We start from the raw sequence: 19,021 nt of genomic DNA, 5'->3' as shown, positions 1-19,021 counted from the left end.
TTACCAAGTACTTTATGTTGGATTTTTGCTAAGTTTGGCAGAATAAATCTTTTTAAAACAACTTAGTATTGTTAAATCTATCTTTTTATTTATACTTTGGTTGCTCTGATACCGCCCACCATGGAAGCTGGAACGCCCACTAGTGGGTGGTAGGGACCAGGTTGACTACCACTGGTCTTAGGAATGATGCCTGATGGAGAACCCTCAGGCTTCAGCAGTCAAGTGATGTTGACAGCTTCATCAGAAACGAAACATGCCTGACCAAGTGATCGAGTGTTGACCTGGAATGCTGATGTTTCAGGTTCAAAACCTGAGGTCACCAGCTTGAGCACTGGATCATTGACAGGATTCCGTGGTCGCTGGCTTGAGCCCAAAGGTCGCTCGCTGGCTTGAGCCCAAGGTGGCTGCTTTGAGCAAGGGGTCACTGGCTTGGCTGGAGCCCCCTTGCCCCCAGTCAAAGCACGAATGAGAAAGCAATCAATGATCAACTAAGGTGCCGCAGCTATGAGTTGATGCTTCTCATCTCTCTCCCTTTCTACTTCCTGTTTGGGTCTCCCTTTCTCTGAAAAATAAACAAACAAAAAAACCAGTGAAACTCAAGTCTCTGATTACCTTCATTTGATCCTGAAAGGATACCCAGTTTTAAAGCAAAACATAGAAAACCTAGAGGATAGGGAAATTCATGTACCAAAGTGATTTTCACCTGTAGACTGCTGTCTCATTCTCTCACACATTAACTTTGGAAAGTGGATTGATACCATTTTATAATTGGAAGAGAGGATTTAAAGAAACATACTTTAGGAACAAAGTAACAGTATTTTGTCACAGTTCATTTGTCATATACATGTGGAGCTTCTCTGAACCTTAGCTGTGTGTTTGACAGAATTCACGTTGGTTACAAGAGGCTAGAACTCGGTCTACAAACCATCTGAATTTATGACAGGAGTGTGTCTGCGATCGCCTAAAGTCAACATGTTAGTTTACTTTTTCTTTTTTTTAAATTTTTTTTAAAATTTATTCATTTTTTTAGAGAGAGAATGAGAAGAGGGAGGAGCAGGAAGCTTCAACTCCCATATGTGCCTTAACCAGACAAGTGCAGGGTTTCAAACCGGCGACCTCAGCGTTCCAGGTCGACGCTTTATCCACTGCGCCACCACAGGTCAGGCATACTTTCTAGACAGTTTATGTCAGTGTGATTATGGGACTATAATACATAGGTAGGGAAAGAAGTTTTCAGAATCTGAGAGAGTTTGAATTTGGTTAACTAGCAACTTATGTTTTATATTAAATTCCCTGTTACCTTGCAAAATCTATAATAACATTAAAGAGGGGTTGGTAAAATAAATTGAACATCATTTCCTAATAAGTGCTAAGCAAGACACAGTATGTCAAAATTAACGGACAGCTAAACAGTGCTTAGAAGGAAATTCATAGCTAAGTATATTAGGACCTCAAATTAATAGTCTTAAGCTTCCACTTTGAAAGCGAGGGGGAAAAAAAGCAAAATAGATCTAAAGCTACAGGAGGAAAAGGTAAAGACGAATATGGAAATCAGTGAAATAGAAAACAAAACAATAAAGATAAATCAATGAGACCAATAGTTGGCTTTTGGAAAAGATCAACATGTTCGGCAAACCTTGAATTACACTGACCAAGAAATAAATACGTCAGGAACAACAGAGGGGAGATGACTACCAACCCTATAGATATTAAGGCAATTGTAAAGAAGTACTGTGAATAACTTTATGCCAACACATGGAACAACTCAAGTGAAATGGTCTTAGACAAATTAGCAAAACTTAAGTGAAGAAGAAATAGAAAATTTCAATAGATCTACAACAAAGAAATGGACTCAAAATAGACTCTTCTCATGAAATAAAAGCCCAGGGCAAAAGAGCTTCACTGGCGACCAGACAGTAACAGCAGACATAATACCAACCTTTCAAAGACTCTGAAAAGAGAAGTGAAGTGGGAATACTTACCAGCTATATGCTATATGTCTGATGCCAAAGCCAGACAAGAACATCACAAGGGTACTACAGATCAATATCCTTTGAATATAGATACCAAAAACCAAAACCTTTTAAATCCAGTGGCAAAACGAATTCAGCAAGATTGCAAAATAGAAGATCTATATATAAAAATCAATTGTATTTCTATATAGACAATAACCATAGCAAGGAACTATCTGAGATGGAATTCATTCCATCCACAATAGCATCAAGAAGGTTGAAATATTTAAAAATAAATTTAATAAAATTGTGAGATTTTTATCCTGAAATCTATAAATTAAAGGAGATCTAAATAAAGTGAGAGACATTCCATGTCATGGGCCAGAAGGCTCATAATGTGGCTATCCGTTTAAGAATCCCAGCCGGGCCTGACTAGGTGGTGGCACAGTGGATAGAGCGTCGGACTGGGATGTGGAGGACGCAGGTTCGAGACCCTGAGGTCACCAGCGTGAGTGCGGGCTCTTCTGGTTTGAGCAAAGCTCACCAGCTTGGACCCAAGGATGCTGGCTTGAGCAAGGGGTCACTCAGTCTGCTGTAGCCCCACGGTCAAGGCACATATGAGAAGGCAATCAATGAATAAGGTGTGGCAACGAAAAACTAATGATTGATGCTTCTCATTTCTCTCCGTTCCTGCCTGTCTATCCCTCTTTCTGACTCTCTGTCTCTGTAAAAAAAAAAAAAAAGAAGTAAGAATCCCAGCCGGCTTTGTTGGAGGAATGAACAAGTTGATCCTAAAATTCTTAACGAAAATGCAGAGGACTTGGAATAGCCAAAAGAATATTGAAAAAGAACAACAAATTTGGAGAACTAATACTTCCCAATTTCAAAACTTACTATGAATCAAAGTAATCAAGATAGCATCGTACCTGGTGTAAGGATATATTTTTCTTTTTTCTTTTTTCTTTTTTTTTTTTTAGAATAAATCTTTTTATTTTATTTATTCATTTTAGAGAGGAGAGAGAAATGGAGAGAGACAGAGAGGGAGAGAGAGAGGAGAGAGAGACAGAGAGAGCGAAGGGGGGAGGAGCTGGAAGCATCAACTCCCACATGTGCCTTGACCAGGCAAGCCCAGGGCTTCGAACTGGCAACCTCAGCACTTCCAGGTCGACACTTTATCCACTGCGCCACCACAGGTCAGGCAGGATATATTTTTCACTCTTTATTAATCCTTACATTCATGGTCAACTGGTTTTCTTCAGAGATAGTTAATTCAATAGAAAAAAGTAAGATCTCCCTTTCAACTAGTGAGGCTGGAAGAATTGGATAGTCACATGCAAAAAGTTAAATTTAGAACCTTCATCATAATGGATCATTGACCTAAATGCTAGAGCTAAAACTATAGAACTTAGAAGAAATCATAGGTGAGAATATTTGTGACCTTGGCTTTGACAAAGATTTCTTATATCAATTCCAAAACCACAATCCATAAAAGGTAAAAGTTGATAAATTAGGCTTCGTCAAAATTAAAACCTTTGTTTGGTAAGCCATTGTTAAGAAAATGAGAGAAGCCACAGACTGGGAGGAAATATTTGCAAATCATACCGATAAAGGATTGGTACCCAGAATATATAAAGAACTCTTTCACATGACAGTCTTAAGTAAAAGTCTAACAGTTGAGTAGACATTGCTCTGAAGAAGCTATACAAATGGTCAGTAAACACAAAAAGATGCTTCACATCCTTAGTCAATAGGGGAATGGATATAATACAACTACTCACCAGCATGACTAATCCAAAACCAGGCCACGGTGGAGGTGAAGGGGTCGAGAAACTGCTGCAGCCCCTTCGGATAACAGTTGAGTTTCTTAAAAAAAAAAAAGTATAAACTCACAAGATCCTAGGTTCCTAGGAATATACACACGAGAATTGAAAAAAGGAACATCTACAGAAAATGTGTCAACTACAGTAATATTCGTAGCAGGGTTGCTCATAATAGCCCCCAAATGGAAATAACTGAAATTTCCATCAGCCAGCGACTGGACAAACACAACATGGTGTGTCCTCACAATGGAACACGACAGAGGAAAAGGAATGGACTGATACAGGCTACCATATGCATGGATCTCACAAACATGTGAAATGAAAGCAGCCAGGAGGAAAACACCACTGTCCTTACAGAGGGAAAACTAGAGAAGCAACGCAGCTGACTGCAGGCGGGCTGGTGCGAGAAGGAGAAAACCTGCCAGGAGACCCTAGGAGTCTCTGGGTGAGGGAAATGTTTAGGTGGTTGAACAGCTCTAAATTTATTACATGAGTCGTTCACTTAAAATAGGCAATTTACCCCTTTGAGTAGTACAAATGATCATGTACGTCCTCGTGCCTCCTGACCATCCAGAGTACGATTGATTCATTTTAAAAATGTGTAAGGCAACATTAAAAAAAGGCAAATGTATGTTCTTCTTGCTTCCATAAATTGGTTATCTAACAAACATGATTTTAAGTTAATAAAACTGTAACTGGGACTAATTTCTTTTTTTGAAAAAACCTCACTCCCGCAGGTCAGCAAGCATGAAAAAAAACACCTCACTACTCAAAGGGTTAATGATATCTGTGTAAACTATACCTTACTAAAAGCTGCTAGGAGACTTGCTGAGAGAGACCTGAACTCTAAAATGTAGGAAAGGAAGGAGGGAGAATTTGTGATTCTGACTCTGGGCTAGGATCGCGCTGTTTCAGTGTGTTGACAATCATCTGAATGAGCCAGACTGGGATCTCCCAAACGGTGCGTGTTTCGGCAAATGCTCTTCAACAGAGTCATGGCTAAAACTGTAAAGGTTTCTCTTTTTAGGAAAATAACTGGTAGGAAGCAGAAATTCACCACCAGCAGACACACTGGTTGAAAAGCTGAGTGGAAGGATGGGCAGGGAAATGAGAGATGCTCTCTGGACCCTCATTGCTGGGTGGCTCTGGGCCCAGGCTGCAGGCCGCGTCCGGAAACTGCTGGCTCGGGGCCTGCGTTGCCGAGTGAACTTGGCAGGTTATCAGAAGCTGAAAGAATCACTTCAGCCCGTGGTCCCTTTTTATGCTGTGATTCTGCCCGCAGACCGCAGGAAGGAGCTCAGTCTATAAGAGGACACAGGACTCTGAAAAAGGCAGAGCTTGAAGGGGCAGCCAGGAGACCAACGAGGGAGTGTGAACAGCTAAACGTTGAGCACTGAAACCCATGCCCTTTATCTTCACTCCCCCAGTTTGTTCCTTTAACTCTTAGGCTTCAGGCTAGGTTAGCTGGGGGTGGACAGTGTCTGCCATGCTTGGGGGCCTGGGGGCAGTGCATGAGGACAAGTGGAGAGGTAGACCCTGGTCACCCAGGTTGAACTTAGCCCTTCCTGTCACTCTCAGCAGCCTCCTGCAGCAGGAAGGGCCCTGAGAAGTCCCTGGAAGACTGGTTGAGAACACCCTCTAGACGAGGAGCTAGGGAATGAGCCTAACTGTGTCATCTTCCCTTGGGCCTGTGTGAGGAGCTCTTGAGGGTGAAGTCCCATAATACACATAGAGCGGCCACAGGAGGAGGATCACCTGGTGGAGTGGGGGCTGTCCACTTCATGGCCTCCACTGTGTCTCCCAGGGCTCCCTGGATAAGAGGGAGGGGTACCTACATGGGCTACTTTCCTGGGAACAGACCCACCTCTCCCTCAGCATACAGCATTTATACAAATAACTGGAAATGTCTCCCGTGGGTGAATAACACTAAAAGGAATGTTTTCTACTGTTGTAAAGTACCCATACCTCAATCCCGCCAGTTTACGTAGAGACACCAAGTCCAGATGAATTTTAAGGAGTTTTATTAAAGGAGGAGATTTATTAAATATGCCGGCCGCATATGACTAACATGGGGCATTCACAGACCCAAATTGTGTGTGTGTCTTGGCACAGCCCTTGCGGCAGGTTATATACCTTTGTTCACACACACACACGCACGCACGCACACACGGCAGGAAAAGGAGGAGGGGGATGGGACATAATTCATTAGCAAGCTTACATTTGTCTATAGGATTCATAAAAACATTCCTATACATCCAAACTTTTACAAGGTGACACAATAGGAAAAATGTTATTCCACATATTAAAAGATATTCCTACATTTTCTAGTGTTCATTTGCCATTCCTTTGTTTAGAGATATATACATTAATTACACACTTTCAGGAGGGGAGGGGTAGTTTCCATGGCACTAGGGGATAAATGCCTACAAATGGCTCATCAAATAAGAGATTTTTTCAATCTCTCCCTTCCTGCACCTGGCTAGCTAATGACCTGCTTCCTTACATGTGTGGGGGGAAGGACTGGAATCTAAATCTCCTTCCCCTCTCATTTACAATACAATGCTATCTGCCATCCTGACTTGGTGCAAATCACACAAGCATAAAAACCATATCTAGCCTGACCAGCCGGTGGCACAGTGGACAGAACGTCGGACTGGGATGTGGAGGACCCAGGTTCGAGACCCCGAGGTCGCCAGCTTGAATGCGGGCTCATCTGGTTTGAGCAAGGCTCACCAGCTTGGACCCGTCTGCTGTTGCCCCACGGTCAAGGCACATATGAGAAAAACAATCAATGAACAACTAAGGTGTCGCAACGAAAAACTAATGATTGATGCTTCTCATCTCTCTCGTTCCTGTCTGTCCCTATCTATCCTTCTGACTCTCTGTCTCTGTAACCCTCCCCCCCCACAAAAAACCATATCTACAAAATCTGTGTGCACGCCTAGCCCAAATTAATAAAATGCTCTTTAAGCTTCCTAGTAGAAGGAAGCCTTCTACACAGTACGTTTCTGCAAGCCAGGAAACTTTCACATTTCTTTCCCTAAAATATTAATATCGTAGGTTTTTGGTATCTTACTACACTACTTTGCTCACTGTTGTGATAATGGGGGGGGGGGGGCAAACAGATCAGAATACAGTCTTGATATTTAGAATTTAGGGACATTCCATTCATCTTATTTCTGAGATTTCACAAAGTTACGGGCCTCCACAGGCAAGATTTATACTGCTCCCACAGCTTCTTGGTTTTCAACTCCGATTTGCCTATAAATTCCTGCTCTTTTCAGATGACAGTGAATGGAGGCTGCAGTAGCATTCTTTATGGACCATCGTCAGTCCCAGCAGAATTCCCACTCAGCCCTGCTTCTGCCAAGTGCACTCACACCACCAACCTGGGAGGTTGTGCAGTGTCCGCGCCCGACCGTCTCCAGTCGCGGGAAAGCGGAAGGGGACCGACGCGGCTCCCAAACGGGGCACTCGCCGCGGCTCCGCCCTCTCTCTGTCCCGGCCCTTCCCCATCCCGGAGCAAGCCCAGGAATTTCCCTCATTTACCCAGAGCCTTTTTTTTTTTTTTTTTTTTTTTTTTTTCTGTCTCCACTGGGAATACGAACTCCGCCAGGCAGGTAGGCGGGACTCAGGGCGAGGTGCACGCTGCCGGCCTCGGAGGGCAGGTATTTCTATGTTCGTCGTTTTGTTCATCTCCCAAGTTTACGGCATTCATTTTGGATTTTAAAGTACGGCATTATAATATCTTTCTTGATCAGTGAGTTTGGTGGCGCGCCCTTAAATTCTGCGCTCACGGGGAATGTCCCTCCCGCCTCGACAAGGAGCTGAGGCTGTTTGCTGTCACTGCCTTCAGCAGGGCGGGTCACTGGAATTCGCTTCTCGGCCCTCCCCACCCCCGATTACTTGCAGAACTCTTGCGACTTCCACCCCCTTCCCCGGCCGGACGCAGGGCGCCCGGGAAACTCCAGGAAAGAGCCGGGACGTCTCCCCATCGCCCAGCCCCGGCTTCTTTCTCTCCCAGGGTTGCTGGACCCGGAGCGGAGAAGAGCACGTGGGGAAGCGCGCCGAGGCAGAGGACGGGGCGGACGGTGCCGGGGCGAGTGCGGCGCTGTAGCCCTGAGGTTGCACCTGGGTCGCTAGTGTCTGTGACTGTCCCCGCCCCTCTGTCTAGGCCGAAGCTTCCGCCCTAGCCCCGGCACTGGGCGGTGCGAAAGGAGGCGGGACTCCGCTGTCGCCTTAGGTGATCGCGCACCTGCAAGTGACCATTTACCTGCGCTCACCGCCGCCCTCCTTCCTCCTTTGGTTCTGCAAGTGTCCTTCTCTGTGGGTGCCCCGTGCAGGCCATGGTAGATGTGCTGGGCGGGCGGCTCCTGGAGACCTGCGGCGGGGCGTGGGTGGAGGCCGAGGCTGTGCTGCAGAACAAGGTGGTGGCGCTGTACTTCGCGGCGGCCGGCTGCTCGCCCAGCCGCGACTTTACGCCGCTGCTCTGCGACTTCTACCGGGAGCTGGTGGAGCAGGCGCGCCCGCCCGCGCCCTTGGCGGTGGTCTTCGTGTCCGTTGACGCCAGCGCTCAGGGAATGCAGGAATTCATGCATCAGCTGCCCGGCGCCTGGCTGGCACTGCCCTTCCACGACCCCTACCGGCAGTGAGTGCGGCCGGGGCTGGATTTCCCGTGCGCGTACCCGCAGTCCCGCGCCTGTCCCTGAAATCGGGAGCTCCCCACCCTCTGGCTCCCACAGTGGGAGTTCCACCCCACCCGCCGCTCGGGTTGGGCGGCTCACGAGTACTTGGTAGTCTGCTCAGGGTCCCAGGGAGGCTGTAGCAGCTGGCGAACTGGAGCGCTTGCTTCCCCGGGGTCTTGGAGAGTCCGGACCCTCTGGCTTGGAGAGTCTGCGTTTCTCCCGAGCTCCGGTGATGTTGCGGTGCTCGGTTCCCACTCTGGGGCGCCCGGGCGTCCCGCCCCGCCGCACAGGGAAGATTCCGAGGCTGAAGAGCAGGAAAGGGGACCCCGAAGGTCGCACTGGTCAGAACAGGAGACCGTGGAGTGGCTGATCAGGCCAGCAGTGCGGGGAGCTAGAGCTAGGTGCTGGGGACGCGCCGGGGCTCCGGGCAGGGGGAACCCTGTGCTGGCCACGCTGCAGTTTCATTTTTACTGCCGGAGGCTGGAATGTCCTAACCGTGAAAGCGGTTCTGGCACCCAGTGTAGGGGGAACCGGCTTCTGGACTCCTGCGTAGGCAGACGTCAGAGGTGACAAAAATCCTTGCTCTGAAGGATTTCATCCCGGTCTTCCTTTAGAAAAGACCTGACGGGGAAACCCTCAGCTTGTGGGATTTCAGAGCTAGAATGAATGAGCTAGAAATTGTAGTGTTCCTTTGGTCGCGGTAACTTCGCGGAGGGGAGAAAGGGAGGACTTGTGGAAAGAGGGAGGAGATGGAGGGAGATCTTGGGGGTGGATTGGCAGAGGGGGAATATGGCTTGGGCCTTAATGTCCAGCACCTTGGGGTCTCCTGTGGTGTAAGCGTTGCGACTTGGGGGTTTAAATCACAGTTCGCAAAGTGCGTTACTCCACCATCTCCTTAATAGAAGCAGAAGGAAATTTCTGCGCTTTTATTTACAGGGGCAGGTGTCACATTTCTCTGAGGATTATTATTCAGTTGTGGTATTAACCCCCAAATGAATTGTCCTGAGAGGACGTTCCTTCTGGACAATTGAAAATGGAAGCTAACTTTAGAAGCCCCGTGGAAGTGTAGCTCTCCCCAACACCTGCTTTCTGGGGTGCTGAGTAAGAGGTGAGAGGGGCAAGCCTGCTCGAGGTCAGCAGATGGTACAAAGGGATGCATTGTATTACTACATTACCACGTCTGCTGCTGGTTGTAAAATGCCTTTTGATTTGCTTAGTACTCAGGTTGTACACAGCTTTAGAAAGAACACGATTTTGAAGGGGACGTTAACCCAGCCCAGAGTTGCTGAGCGTACTGCTGAATCACAGGTGCCCCGGGGACTGCGCGCTGACGCGTGAACGAGCGACCCCTGGCTGTGTTCCAGCACTTTGTGTTTGCTGAGGCTCAGAGGCCTTCTCTGCTTCCTCCCTGAGGAGGACCTGCACTTGCCTGGAGGAGCCTACCCTGAGCACCCTCCTGTTTCCCTTTACCTGGTCAAGGCGGGTGAGGTCCCCTGCGGCAGCTCAGCAGCTCAGGCCCCAGGAAGCACCTGGCCTCCCTGATCTCTGGAGGGACCAGCCTCAGGGTTTTCTTTTGGGGAAGTTAGCGCCTTACCTCTACTGTTAGGTACAGTGGGAAAGAATTCATGAGATCAGAATTGATGAAGAATATTTATTTGAGGCTTGTTTGGGCTGCGGGAGGTCGTGCCTTAAGGATGACAACCGCCTTGGTAAAAAAGGTAAAGGAGAGGTTATGTAGGGGAATGGTTGGTGCAGGTTGCTGGCTTCTGGTTAGTCTTGTCCATCTGTCTGCCACATGTTCTCACTGTAGTTCCTTTGTACTGTTGGGGATGGAAGGTTCCTTTCAGCCTGAGGTTAGAACTTACAGAAACTATCCTGATTCCTGGGTAGTAAGTTATTTTTACAACCTAATTGAAACTGGCTTGGGGGTAGGCCATTGTGATTTTGTAAGGTCAGTTAGTTTCCTAATATTAACTGAAACTGGCAGCTGCTAGGGACAACTTTTAGCTCATGTCTAACACCTACCTCTTTTCAGACTGCACTTGGTTAACCCGGTCATTGCTGTTTGTTTGTTTGGAAATGGGGTCTTTTGTAGGGATTCTTGGGGCTGTGCCCTCAGTTCTGCTGATCCCAACCTGCATTCATGGAATCAGATAAGGAGCAAAATGAATTTAGCCACCACCAAGGAAAAACAAAGAATTCTAGAAGCTGCCTGACCGAGCGGTGGCGCAGTGGATAGAGCGTTGGACTGAGATGCGGAGGACCCAGGTTCGAGACCCCGAGGTCACCAGCTTGCACGCGGGCTCATCTGGTTTGAGCAAAGCTCACCAGCTTGGACCCAAGGTCGCTGGCTTGAGCAAGGGGTTACTCGGTCTGCTGAAGGCCTGCGGTCAAGGCACATATGAGAAAGCAGTCAATGAACAACTAAGGTGTCGCAACGAAACCTGATGCTTCTCATCTCTCTTCGTTTCTGTCTGTCTGTCCCTATCTGTCCCTCTCTCTGACTCTCTCTCTGTCTCTGAAAAAAAAAAAAATTCTGGAAACATCCACGCAGCAGGGTGAAGTCCCTAATGTGTCCAGAACAGCTCACGCACTCTGCTTGGTGCCGTGGGAGGGTGGGGCTGGGGCAGCAATCTCCGGGTCCCTGGGTCCTGATGAGGCTGTCTTTCCTAGGGGCTGCCCATTGGGTTGCTGATAGCAAGTGTCAGAAGGAAGAGAGGAAATCACCACAAAGTCCCTCAGGGTCACTTTGGCCTGGCTGGAGCCAGGACCACTGCAAATGCCTCTGCAGGAAGAAAATGCCCAGGGTTGCTCACCTTGTCTTCAGAGCTGCTCAGCTCCTGGCTTTGCAGTGCAGCCCCCACAAAGCCAGTGTGAGTGCCGCCCTCCGCCTGGGCAGGGATATGTGTGTTGGCGTCCTCCAGTCAGAGGCAGTGTGGGCCCGAGGAGAGGCTGACATTCCAGGCCCAAATGTGGGGACAGGCCATCCTGCCGGCTTCCTTCTCTTTGTTATGGGTCCAAGAGGGAAGTAACAACTGAATTTGCCAGCAGGCATTCCTGATGCATGTTGCTGTGCAGGTAAGACCTGCTCAGTGGTGATGGCACACGGGTTTTATGATTGTTTCTTGACAACACTCTTGCTCACTTGGGCTCTGGAACCTCAGCAGAGCCCAGTGTGGCCTAGAGTAGACCCCTCACCCCCTACTGCTCTGGTTTTCACAATTGCCCCAGGCCTTGTGCCAGGTAGATGGAGCACCTTGACCTTTAGGTCAACAGGTCTGGATTAGTGGATGTGAGGTGATACGACTCCTTGCTTTGAAGGGTTGTTTTGTGTACCAAGATGCTCGAGTCTGCCTTCTTGACCTGGGTGTCCAGCTCCTCCTGGACTTACTGACTCAGCATGTCCCTGCCAGGCCCCATATCTGTTGAGTCTGTGGTTGTTGGGGGGATTTCCCAAAAGTATAAATTCAGGATTGATTCTGAAGAACGGACACATAGCCTTATCCAACTTCATAATAACCTTAATGCATGCCTGGGCCCAGCAGCTGTTCTCCCCAGTGGTGGCCAGCTGGGTCAAATCCACCCCTCCCAGAACAGGGTCCCTTCTGATAGGGGTTAATAGCAAAACCATATGGTGGGTAGTCAAGTAGGTCACCAGGAAGAACAATGCATTTCTAAACTTAAAAAATAACAACAAGCAGATATTACAGTCTATATATTTACTAACCCCCCTCCTGGGACATGATGTTTGTCTTTAGGCAGCAGCATTCCAGCGTTCTGAGCTGCTGGCCCAGCGTAGTATGAGATTGCAGCGTCACAGAGAGCACAGCACTTCGCAGACGCCTCTGCTGCTGGGGCCACGCTGCCTCTCTCGAGTGTATTTCCTCACAGTGGCTCTCCAGTCCTTTCCTGTCTTCTCATTTCTATTTTCTTCATTTAGGTCCTGGACCGTTAGAATATTCTCACTGGTCCGCCTGGCCTCAGTTCCCAATTAATGCATTCTTAATCTCAATTTGCCTCATCTCTTCACAGACCGTCTGGTCCTGCAGTGGCCTACCCCAGCTCTGCAGTGGATCCCTGAGTCCCTGTTGTCTGCAGGGCTGTCCACATCTTGCCCTCCCCTCCAGCACTGACCACACTGGTCTCCTACCCCCACCCTATCTGCCTCTGGAGTTCCAGAACACTTGACACACTTTCCCACCTCTACAGGTTGAACACACACGTCCCCCCAACACTGGAGCCTCTTTGACAACCCCTCTTCCTCTGTGCCCCTGGGGACACAGGGAGCATTCCTCACCCGGGAGGCCTGTGCCCTGCACAGCTCGAGCTGAACAGCATGCATCTAGAAGCGTGTGTTTGGGGTTCTCTGCAGCCCCTAAGGTCAGACTGGACACTGACCAGTGCTTGCTGTCTGCAGAGTGCTTGTTGGATGCACGGTGGGGGAAAGGAGAGATTTGCTCTATAGCAATCTGCTGGTGGTCAAGATGGAAAGAGACTGGAGCCAGAAGTTGCCGTGGTGACCTAGAAGTGGTGTGGCAGGGACAGTGAGGCACAGCATTAGGTGAAGGGAGCACACCAACATTGCAACAGTACCCAGCACTGAGGGCATGCTGTTACCACGACTTCCCTCTGCCCAGCAACAAGGTTCTCTCCTTTCCAAGGCACAACCTATTCTCTGGGAACACAGCTGAGCATCCAGAGGGGAGGAGGGTGTGGCTCCAAGGTTACAGTTGTCCCCAGACAGAGGCTGCCAGGGTGGGGATTTCAAGGCCCACAGTGGTAACTCTGTCAAGATAAGCTGGAGCAACAAAATGCCTATTCCAAACCTCCTCCTTGTTCTCAAAGCCCAGCTTGCCTGGATCCCCCTGACTGTGTCTGAGTGTGATTTAATGTTGCAACTCCGAAGCTTAAACAAAAGAAAGTTATTCATCAGCTTAACTGAGCCCCCAGCAGCCAGGACCTGGTCTGAGGGAGGAGGGAGGGAACTGAGGAGGCGGTTTTCATTTATTGGCTCTGCCTTCCTCTGGCCATGTCGTGGCCACCAGGCAAGTTCATTCTCCTTGTGATAAGAGTGCCTTCGGTAGTGTGGGCTGTATTCTCACACCTCTCCTTTCCCAGCACACAAGCACGTGCTCCACAGAGCCTCACTGGTTCTGAGTGTGCTGCTTGCCCGTTCCTATGCACCTGGCCCAGCTGGAATTGGGGCTGGAGTCTTCCCACCCAGGGAGAATTGCCAGTGTTTGCTGAGAACTTAACTGCACCAAGCTTTTTGCTAAGCTGTACAGGTTTCATCTTCATAATGGCTCTAGGAGGTGGGTTCTGTTATTCTGCAATGCAGGCGAGGAATCTGGGGTGTAGTGAGGTTAACTAGCTTGCCCGAATCATATGGCTGGTTCATGCTAGAAAGTGGAGAGGCAGTGCTTTCCAAGGGAGTGCCATGGAGGCTGTGCAGCAGGCCACAGTTCCCCATGACCAGCTCTCAGGGCACTGTCCTCAGTTCCTGCCTGCCTGCCACTGCCTCTGGGCCCCTGGAGGGGCTGCACAAGGCCCTGGGAAGTCCGGCAAACTTGAGCAAGTGGGCTCCCCTGTCAGGGGTGGGAGACCACATTTCCAACAGGTTCTTGGGTGCTGCTACTGCTTCTTAGGGACCCTACACTCTGGCATTGTTGCTCTGGACATGCTGCCCAACGGGAGACCCTGGAGCCGCAATAGTGGCTGTGTGCTGGAAGCTCACAGGGAAGCAGAGGCTGGGTCAGGCCCCAGGTGGTCACAGGCTGCCGGTCCCTCTCCACCTTCCAGAGCCGCCCAGGCTTCCCTTCCTGAGAATGAGCTCCAGGCTTGGAGTGACAGCCCCAGCCAGACCACCACTTCCTTTCCTGGCAGGCTGGGCATGGCATGCCTTGTCCCTAGTGCCCAGGGTTAGGGCTGACATAACCCAGTTGCCCCTGTGGCCAGATGAAGCTTAGATCAGGCTGCTGGCCATGTCCCTGAGCTTTTGTGCAAAGAACTATTTGGGTTGTCTCTTTCAGATTTTTGTTTTATGCCTTTAGGGAAAGCTGATTTCTTAGCCGTTTTGAAATTCAAGGGTTTTGCCAGGACACTGGGGAGGTCATCTCTGCCATGTCCTTCATTGGCCCCACCTCAGTTCCCAGACTCACACGGCTGTCGGTGATGAGTCCATTTGTCCCCTTGGTCTGATGTTGGATGTGGTTTGGGTTTGTCAGTCCTGTGATGCATTTCCACAGGGCTGTCTCTATTGTGCATGATTGTTTTCATATAACAGTTTACATTTCTTTCCTCCTATTTCGTTTTCCTCATGGAAGAAGTGGACATGTGTGGACCGGCTTTCAGAAGCAACTGGTGTGGCGGCCGCATCAGTCTCCCTGAGCAGCGGGCCGTCCAGTGTGGCCGTGTGTTCCTAGAGTGACCACAGCCCTCTGCCTGTGTCCCCGAGAGAGGATGGAGTGCACAGAGATACCTCTGTCTGCCCTTCTCCCCGGCCCAGTCTTGGGAAAGCCTTGCTCCACTTTTAAGTCTTTCCTAAAAAGCTTGTTTGGTTTTACTGCTAACCCTATGTTGATTCATTTCCTGTTTCAGTGATTTCTGTTCTTTTTTTAAATTTCTGTTCTTAATGTCCTATTGCCTCTTTCCACCTTCTTGCTGTTCGCTCCATCACTGTTTTCCTAGCATCTTAATTAAATGCAGAACTCGTGCTTGACCAGGTGGTGGCATAGTGGATGGAGCGTTGGCCTGGGACGCTGAGGACCCAGGTTTGAAACCCTGAGTTCGCTGGCTTGAGCATGGGCTCATTTGGCTTGAGCTTGAACCCAAGGTCACTGGCTCAGCTGGAACCCCCTGGTCAAGACACATATGAGAAGCAATCAATGAACAACTAAAGTGTCACAATTATGAGTTGATGCCTCTCATCTCTCTCCCTTCCTGTCTGTCCCTCCCCCCTCCCTCTCTCTCTCAAATAAATAAGTAAATAAATGCAGAACTCGTCTATCTGGAGGCCTCCTAGCCATGGATACAGGTGTTTGAGACCACAGCTTCCTAACTGTATAGAATCGTGCCCATGCCAGCTTGGGATCTGTCATAAACTCCATCTTGCTTGGTGTTCATTATTTTGTAGTCTGCACTGCTATTTACATTTATATGTAATATGCACTGCTGTTTACATATTATATGTAATATTGCTTATGGTCATTCAGTTTTTAAGCTCTTTCCGAAGAATTGCTTTTTTAAAAAAAATCTTTTTTCAATTTTATTATTTTGTGGTCTGATTAAGTGGTCAGTGTACCACCAGTTATTGGAAATTGAGTAAGAGCCCCTCTGTGACCAAGAGCACGGCCGGGTTGTCGCTGTCACACAGATGTTTGAAGGCATATTCTCCTTTCCCTGGGGGCCGGTGCTGTGCACGTTTTCCTGCTCGAAGGGAGAGTTGCCTTTGGCCTGGGTGCTGGGATACAGCGGGAAGACTGGGATGGAGATGTCAGGGGAGAATCGGTATCAGCAGGGTCTCAAGTGCATTTTTCCTTCCACTCGGGTTCAAGGTCCTGAGGGTGACAGACAAGGGAAATCAGATTACTGTTGATGGGAGGCCCTTGCAAGCTGTGGCCATGGAAGGGGATTTTCATCAGCTGTGCTGTCCGGAGGGCAGTAATCCCTGTGAAGGTTACAGGGAGATTTGCAAAACTAAGACGGAGGATGCTCCTATCCCTAAATAAATACCGATAATTTGGTAAAAAGGCCTCTGTGGGGTTACACTGGATGGCAAGGTAGCCGAGAAATGTTTCATTCACAATGTTAATCAGCATGTCCTTGGGTGGGTGGAGCAGAAAGTTGAATAGCTTTTGCATTTATTTAGAAATCATGGAGTTCTAACTTTTACCATTCTATGTACCTGATATTTCCCAAGCTCTTGAGATGTAGCGAGGGATACAAATTTACTGGGTTTGGTTGTGGGTTTATAATCACAGTGCATGAGACAATAGCCATGAGCCACGTGTGGCTTCTTAAATTTGTTAAAATGAACCAAAATGAAAGATTCAGTTTCTTAGTCAAAGCAGCCATGTTTAGAGGGCTCCTTTGTCCCCTGTCTCTGTGGCCACAACTTGGGTCGGCACAGGCACAGAGCAGTCCGACCACTGTGGGCACTTGTCAGGGACAGTCCTGGTGTGGAGCTGGTGTCAGCAAGAAGGAAAGGGCACACAGACTGAAGCACAGGAGGAGGGCACCCTGGGTTGGGTTCTGGGGCTGTGCAGGGCTGGCCGGTGGGCATCGGGGAGACTTTGGTTCCTTTAGAGGTGGGCACCAGCTCCCCAGCCTTGTGCTGACCCACAGCCTGCCCTCTTCTCTCCTGCAGCGAGCTGAGGACCAGGTACCACATTTCAGCCACACCCAGGCTTGTGATCCTGAAGCCCAGTGGGGAGGTCATCACTGACAAGGGGCGCAAGCAAATCCGGGAGCGGGGGCGGGCCTGCTTCCAAAACTGGGTGGAGGCCGCCGAAGTCTTTCAGAACTTCTCTGGGTGATGTGGGCGAGCTCCGGAGACCTGGACAGGTGTGCAGCACCCTGGCTGCAGCAGCAGGAAGCGACCTCCGGAGACCTGGACAGGTGTGCAGCACCCCGGCTGCAGCAGCAGGAAGCGGGGAGAGGAAGTGCAGGAGTTTGTGTTGGAGCAGAAGCACCTGCTGTGGCAGCCACGCGGCTCCGGAAGCGTGACCTCCCTGTTCCTCCAGCCTGCTCACAGCTCCCTCTGTTAATTCTCAGCACAGCTCTCTCCAGTGGATGGAGTGCTGGAGCGTGACTATTGGCTCTGAGCTGTTTGAAATCTTTGTAAAACGTGTATTGATACAGGCTCTTTGGGTAAAGAAATATATTAACCGGTGCATTTTCTGGTGATCTGCTTACTGTAAGGATATCCTTTCACAACTGCATTTGTTACTAAAGTTTGCAGAATCTGTGTGCTTTAATAAACAGGCCTGTTTCCACTGGAGCCTTCTGAGTTCCTTTATTCTCCTGGCAAACCGGGGGCCCTTGCGGGGAGAGTGAAGCCCTCAGAAATACTGTCCTCAAACACTGTGTTCTATTTTTCCAAGGAGGTGGTTTTCTTAATTAATTATTTTTCTTTTTGAAAGAGAGAGAGACAGGAAGGGAGAGAGAGGGTGAGAAGCATCAACACATAGTTGCTTCCTTTTTTAAAAAAAAAAATTTATATATTTATTTTTGTTCTTTTTCAAATGAAAGGAGGGGAGATAGACAGACTCCTGCATGCACCCGATAGGGATCCACCTGGCAACTCCCATCTAGGGCCGATGCTCTGCCCATCTGGGGCCATGCTTGCAACCAAACTGTTTTTAGTGCCTGAGCAGAGGCTCCAAGGAGCCATCCTTGGTGCTTGAGCTGATGCGCTGGAACCAATCAAGCCATGGCTGTGGGGGAGAAAGAGAGAGAGAGAGAGAGAGAGAGAGAGAGAGAGGAAGAAAGAAGAGGAGGGGATGGGGTGGAGAAGCAGATGGTCGCTTCTCCTGTGTGCCCTGACCGGGTATTGAATCTGGGGCATCCATACACCGGCTGATGCTCTACCATTGAGCCAGCATGCCAGGGCCTGTAGTTGCTTTCACTTTAGTTGTGCATTGATTGCTTCTTATACATTCCTTGACCGGGGTCGAGCCCTAGGTCTTGCTAGCCAGTGACCTTGGACTTTTCATGCCAGCAACCTTTGGGCTTAAGTTGGCGAGCTGTGGGAATTTACCCTCACTCAAACCAGTGACCCCATGCTGATGAGCCAATGCCCAGAGTCAGCAACGTCAGGGCTTAGAACTAGCAACCCCAGAGTTCTGGGGTGACGCTTTATCCACTGCATCACCACCAGTCAAGCAAGAAGGTGGTTCTTAATTTTGAGTCTTCTTGGGATTTTTTCTTTGTTTTTGTTTCTCACATTTAGTTTTGATAGCATTGTCATAGTCTAGAGAGAAGTGAAAATATCAAGACTTTATAGTCACGACCTCAGGACAAACTTGATGTCTCCTGAGCCTGACTTGTGGTGGCGCAGTGGATAAAGCCTCAACCTGGAAGACTGAGGTCGCTGTTTCAAAATCCTGGGCTTGCCTGGTTAGGGCACATATGGGAGTTGATACTTCCTGCTCCTCCCCCCTTGTGTCTCCCTTCTCTCTCTCTCTCTCTTTCCTCTCTCAAATGAATAAATAAAATTAAAAACAAAAGCTTGACGTCTCCTAAAAAGGGCTGATGTATCCAAGTGGATAAAAGCCACGTGCAGTGCAGTGTTTGACAATAACAACAGGGCAGCCATCAGGGTTCCAGCCTAGCTTCGGGTCCCTCCTCTCACTGGGTGTCGTGTCTGCAAGACCAGTACCTTCGCTGCTTTCCCACTGCATTGTGATCTGATGATCGGGATCCTGAAATGCCGACACTTTCCTCGAGCCCAGTCCCCACCTGCAGCCCTATTCAGCTCACTGGGTCCCTCAGCTGAGAGTCGGGGTAAACCTGCCTCTTGTGGAACCCAGAGCAGGTCCTGTGAGGAGTGGTGCGGGGCAGAGTG

At 49.0% G+C, this 19,021-nt stretch overlaps 1 protein-coding gene and 1 long non-coding RNA gene across 3 annotated transcripts; one reads left to right on the top strand and one right to left on the bottom strand.

The window, feature by feature from the left end:
* Nucleotides 1-109: 109 nt before the first annotated feature.
* LOC136393071 (uncharacterized) lies at nucleotides 110-8,182 on the bottom strand. Its single transcript, XR_010749028.1, has 3 exons — nucleotides 8,046-8,182; nucleotides 3,727-3,815; nucleotides 110-560 (listed from the first exon to the last, which is right to left on the bottom strand). It is a non-coding gene; the product is annotated as an uncharacterized lncRNA (long non-coding RNA).
* NXNL2 (nucleoredoxin like 2) lies at nucleotides 7,815-17,444 on the top strand. 2 transcript variants are annotated; one of them, XM_066365731.1, is made up of 3 exons: nucleotides 7,815-8,420; nucleotides 16,823-17,019; nucleotides 17,074-17,444. In XM_066365731.1, the coding sequence occupies exons 1-2, from the start codon at nucleotides 8,119-8,121 to the stop codon at nucleotides 16,989-16,991; spliced, it is 471 nt and encodes a 156-aa protein (XP_066221828.1). In that variant the 5' UTR covers nucleotides 7,815-8,118; the 3' UTR covers nucleotides 16,992-17,019; nucleotides 17,074-17,444. The 2 variants fall into 2 exon arrangements, with proteins under 2 accessions (XP_066221828.1, XP_066221827.1); XM_066365730.1 differs by having other exon boundaries at nucleotides 16,823-17,444.
* Nucleotides 17,445-19,021: the final 1,577 nt, after the last annotated feature.

Source organism: Saccopteryx leptura, chromosome 2 (assembly GCF_036850995.1).
Source record: "Saccopteryx leptura isolate mSacLep1 chromosome 2, mSacLep1_pri_phased_curated, whole genome shotgun sequence".
NCBI lineage: Eukaryota > Metazoa > Chordata > Mammalia > Chiroptera > Emballonuridae > Saccopteryx > Saccopteryx leptura.
Note: the sequence above shows the minus strand (reverse complement) of the source record. Positions and strands in the feature narration are given on the sequence as shown.

Excerpts from the sequence above, each read along its gene's own strand:
- NXNL2 (XM_066365731.1), top strand. The coding sequence starts at position 8,119 with ATGGTAGATGTGCTGGGCGGGCGGCTCCTGGAGACCTGCGGCGGGGCG. Across the intron at positions 8,421-16,822 it reads TTCCACGACCCCTACCGGCA|CGAGCTGAGGACCAGGTACC; the intron begins GTGAGTGCGGCC and ends TCTCTCCTGCAG.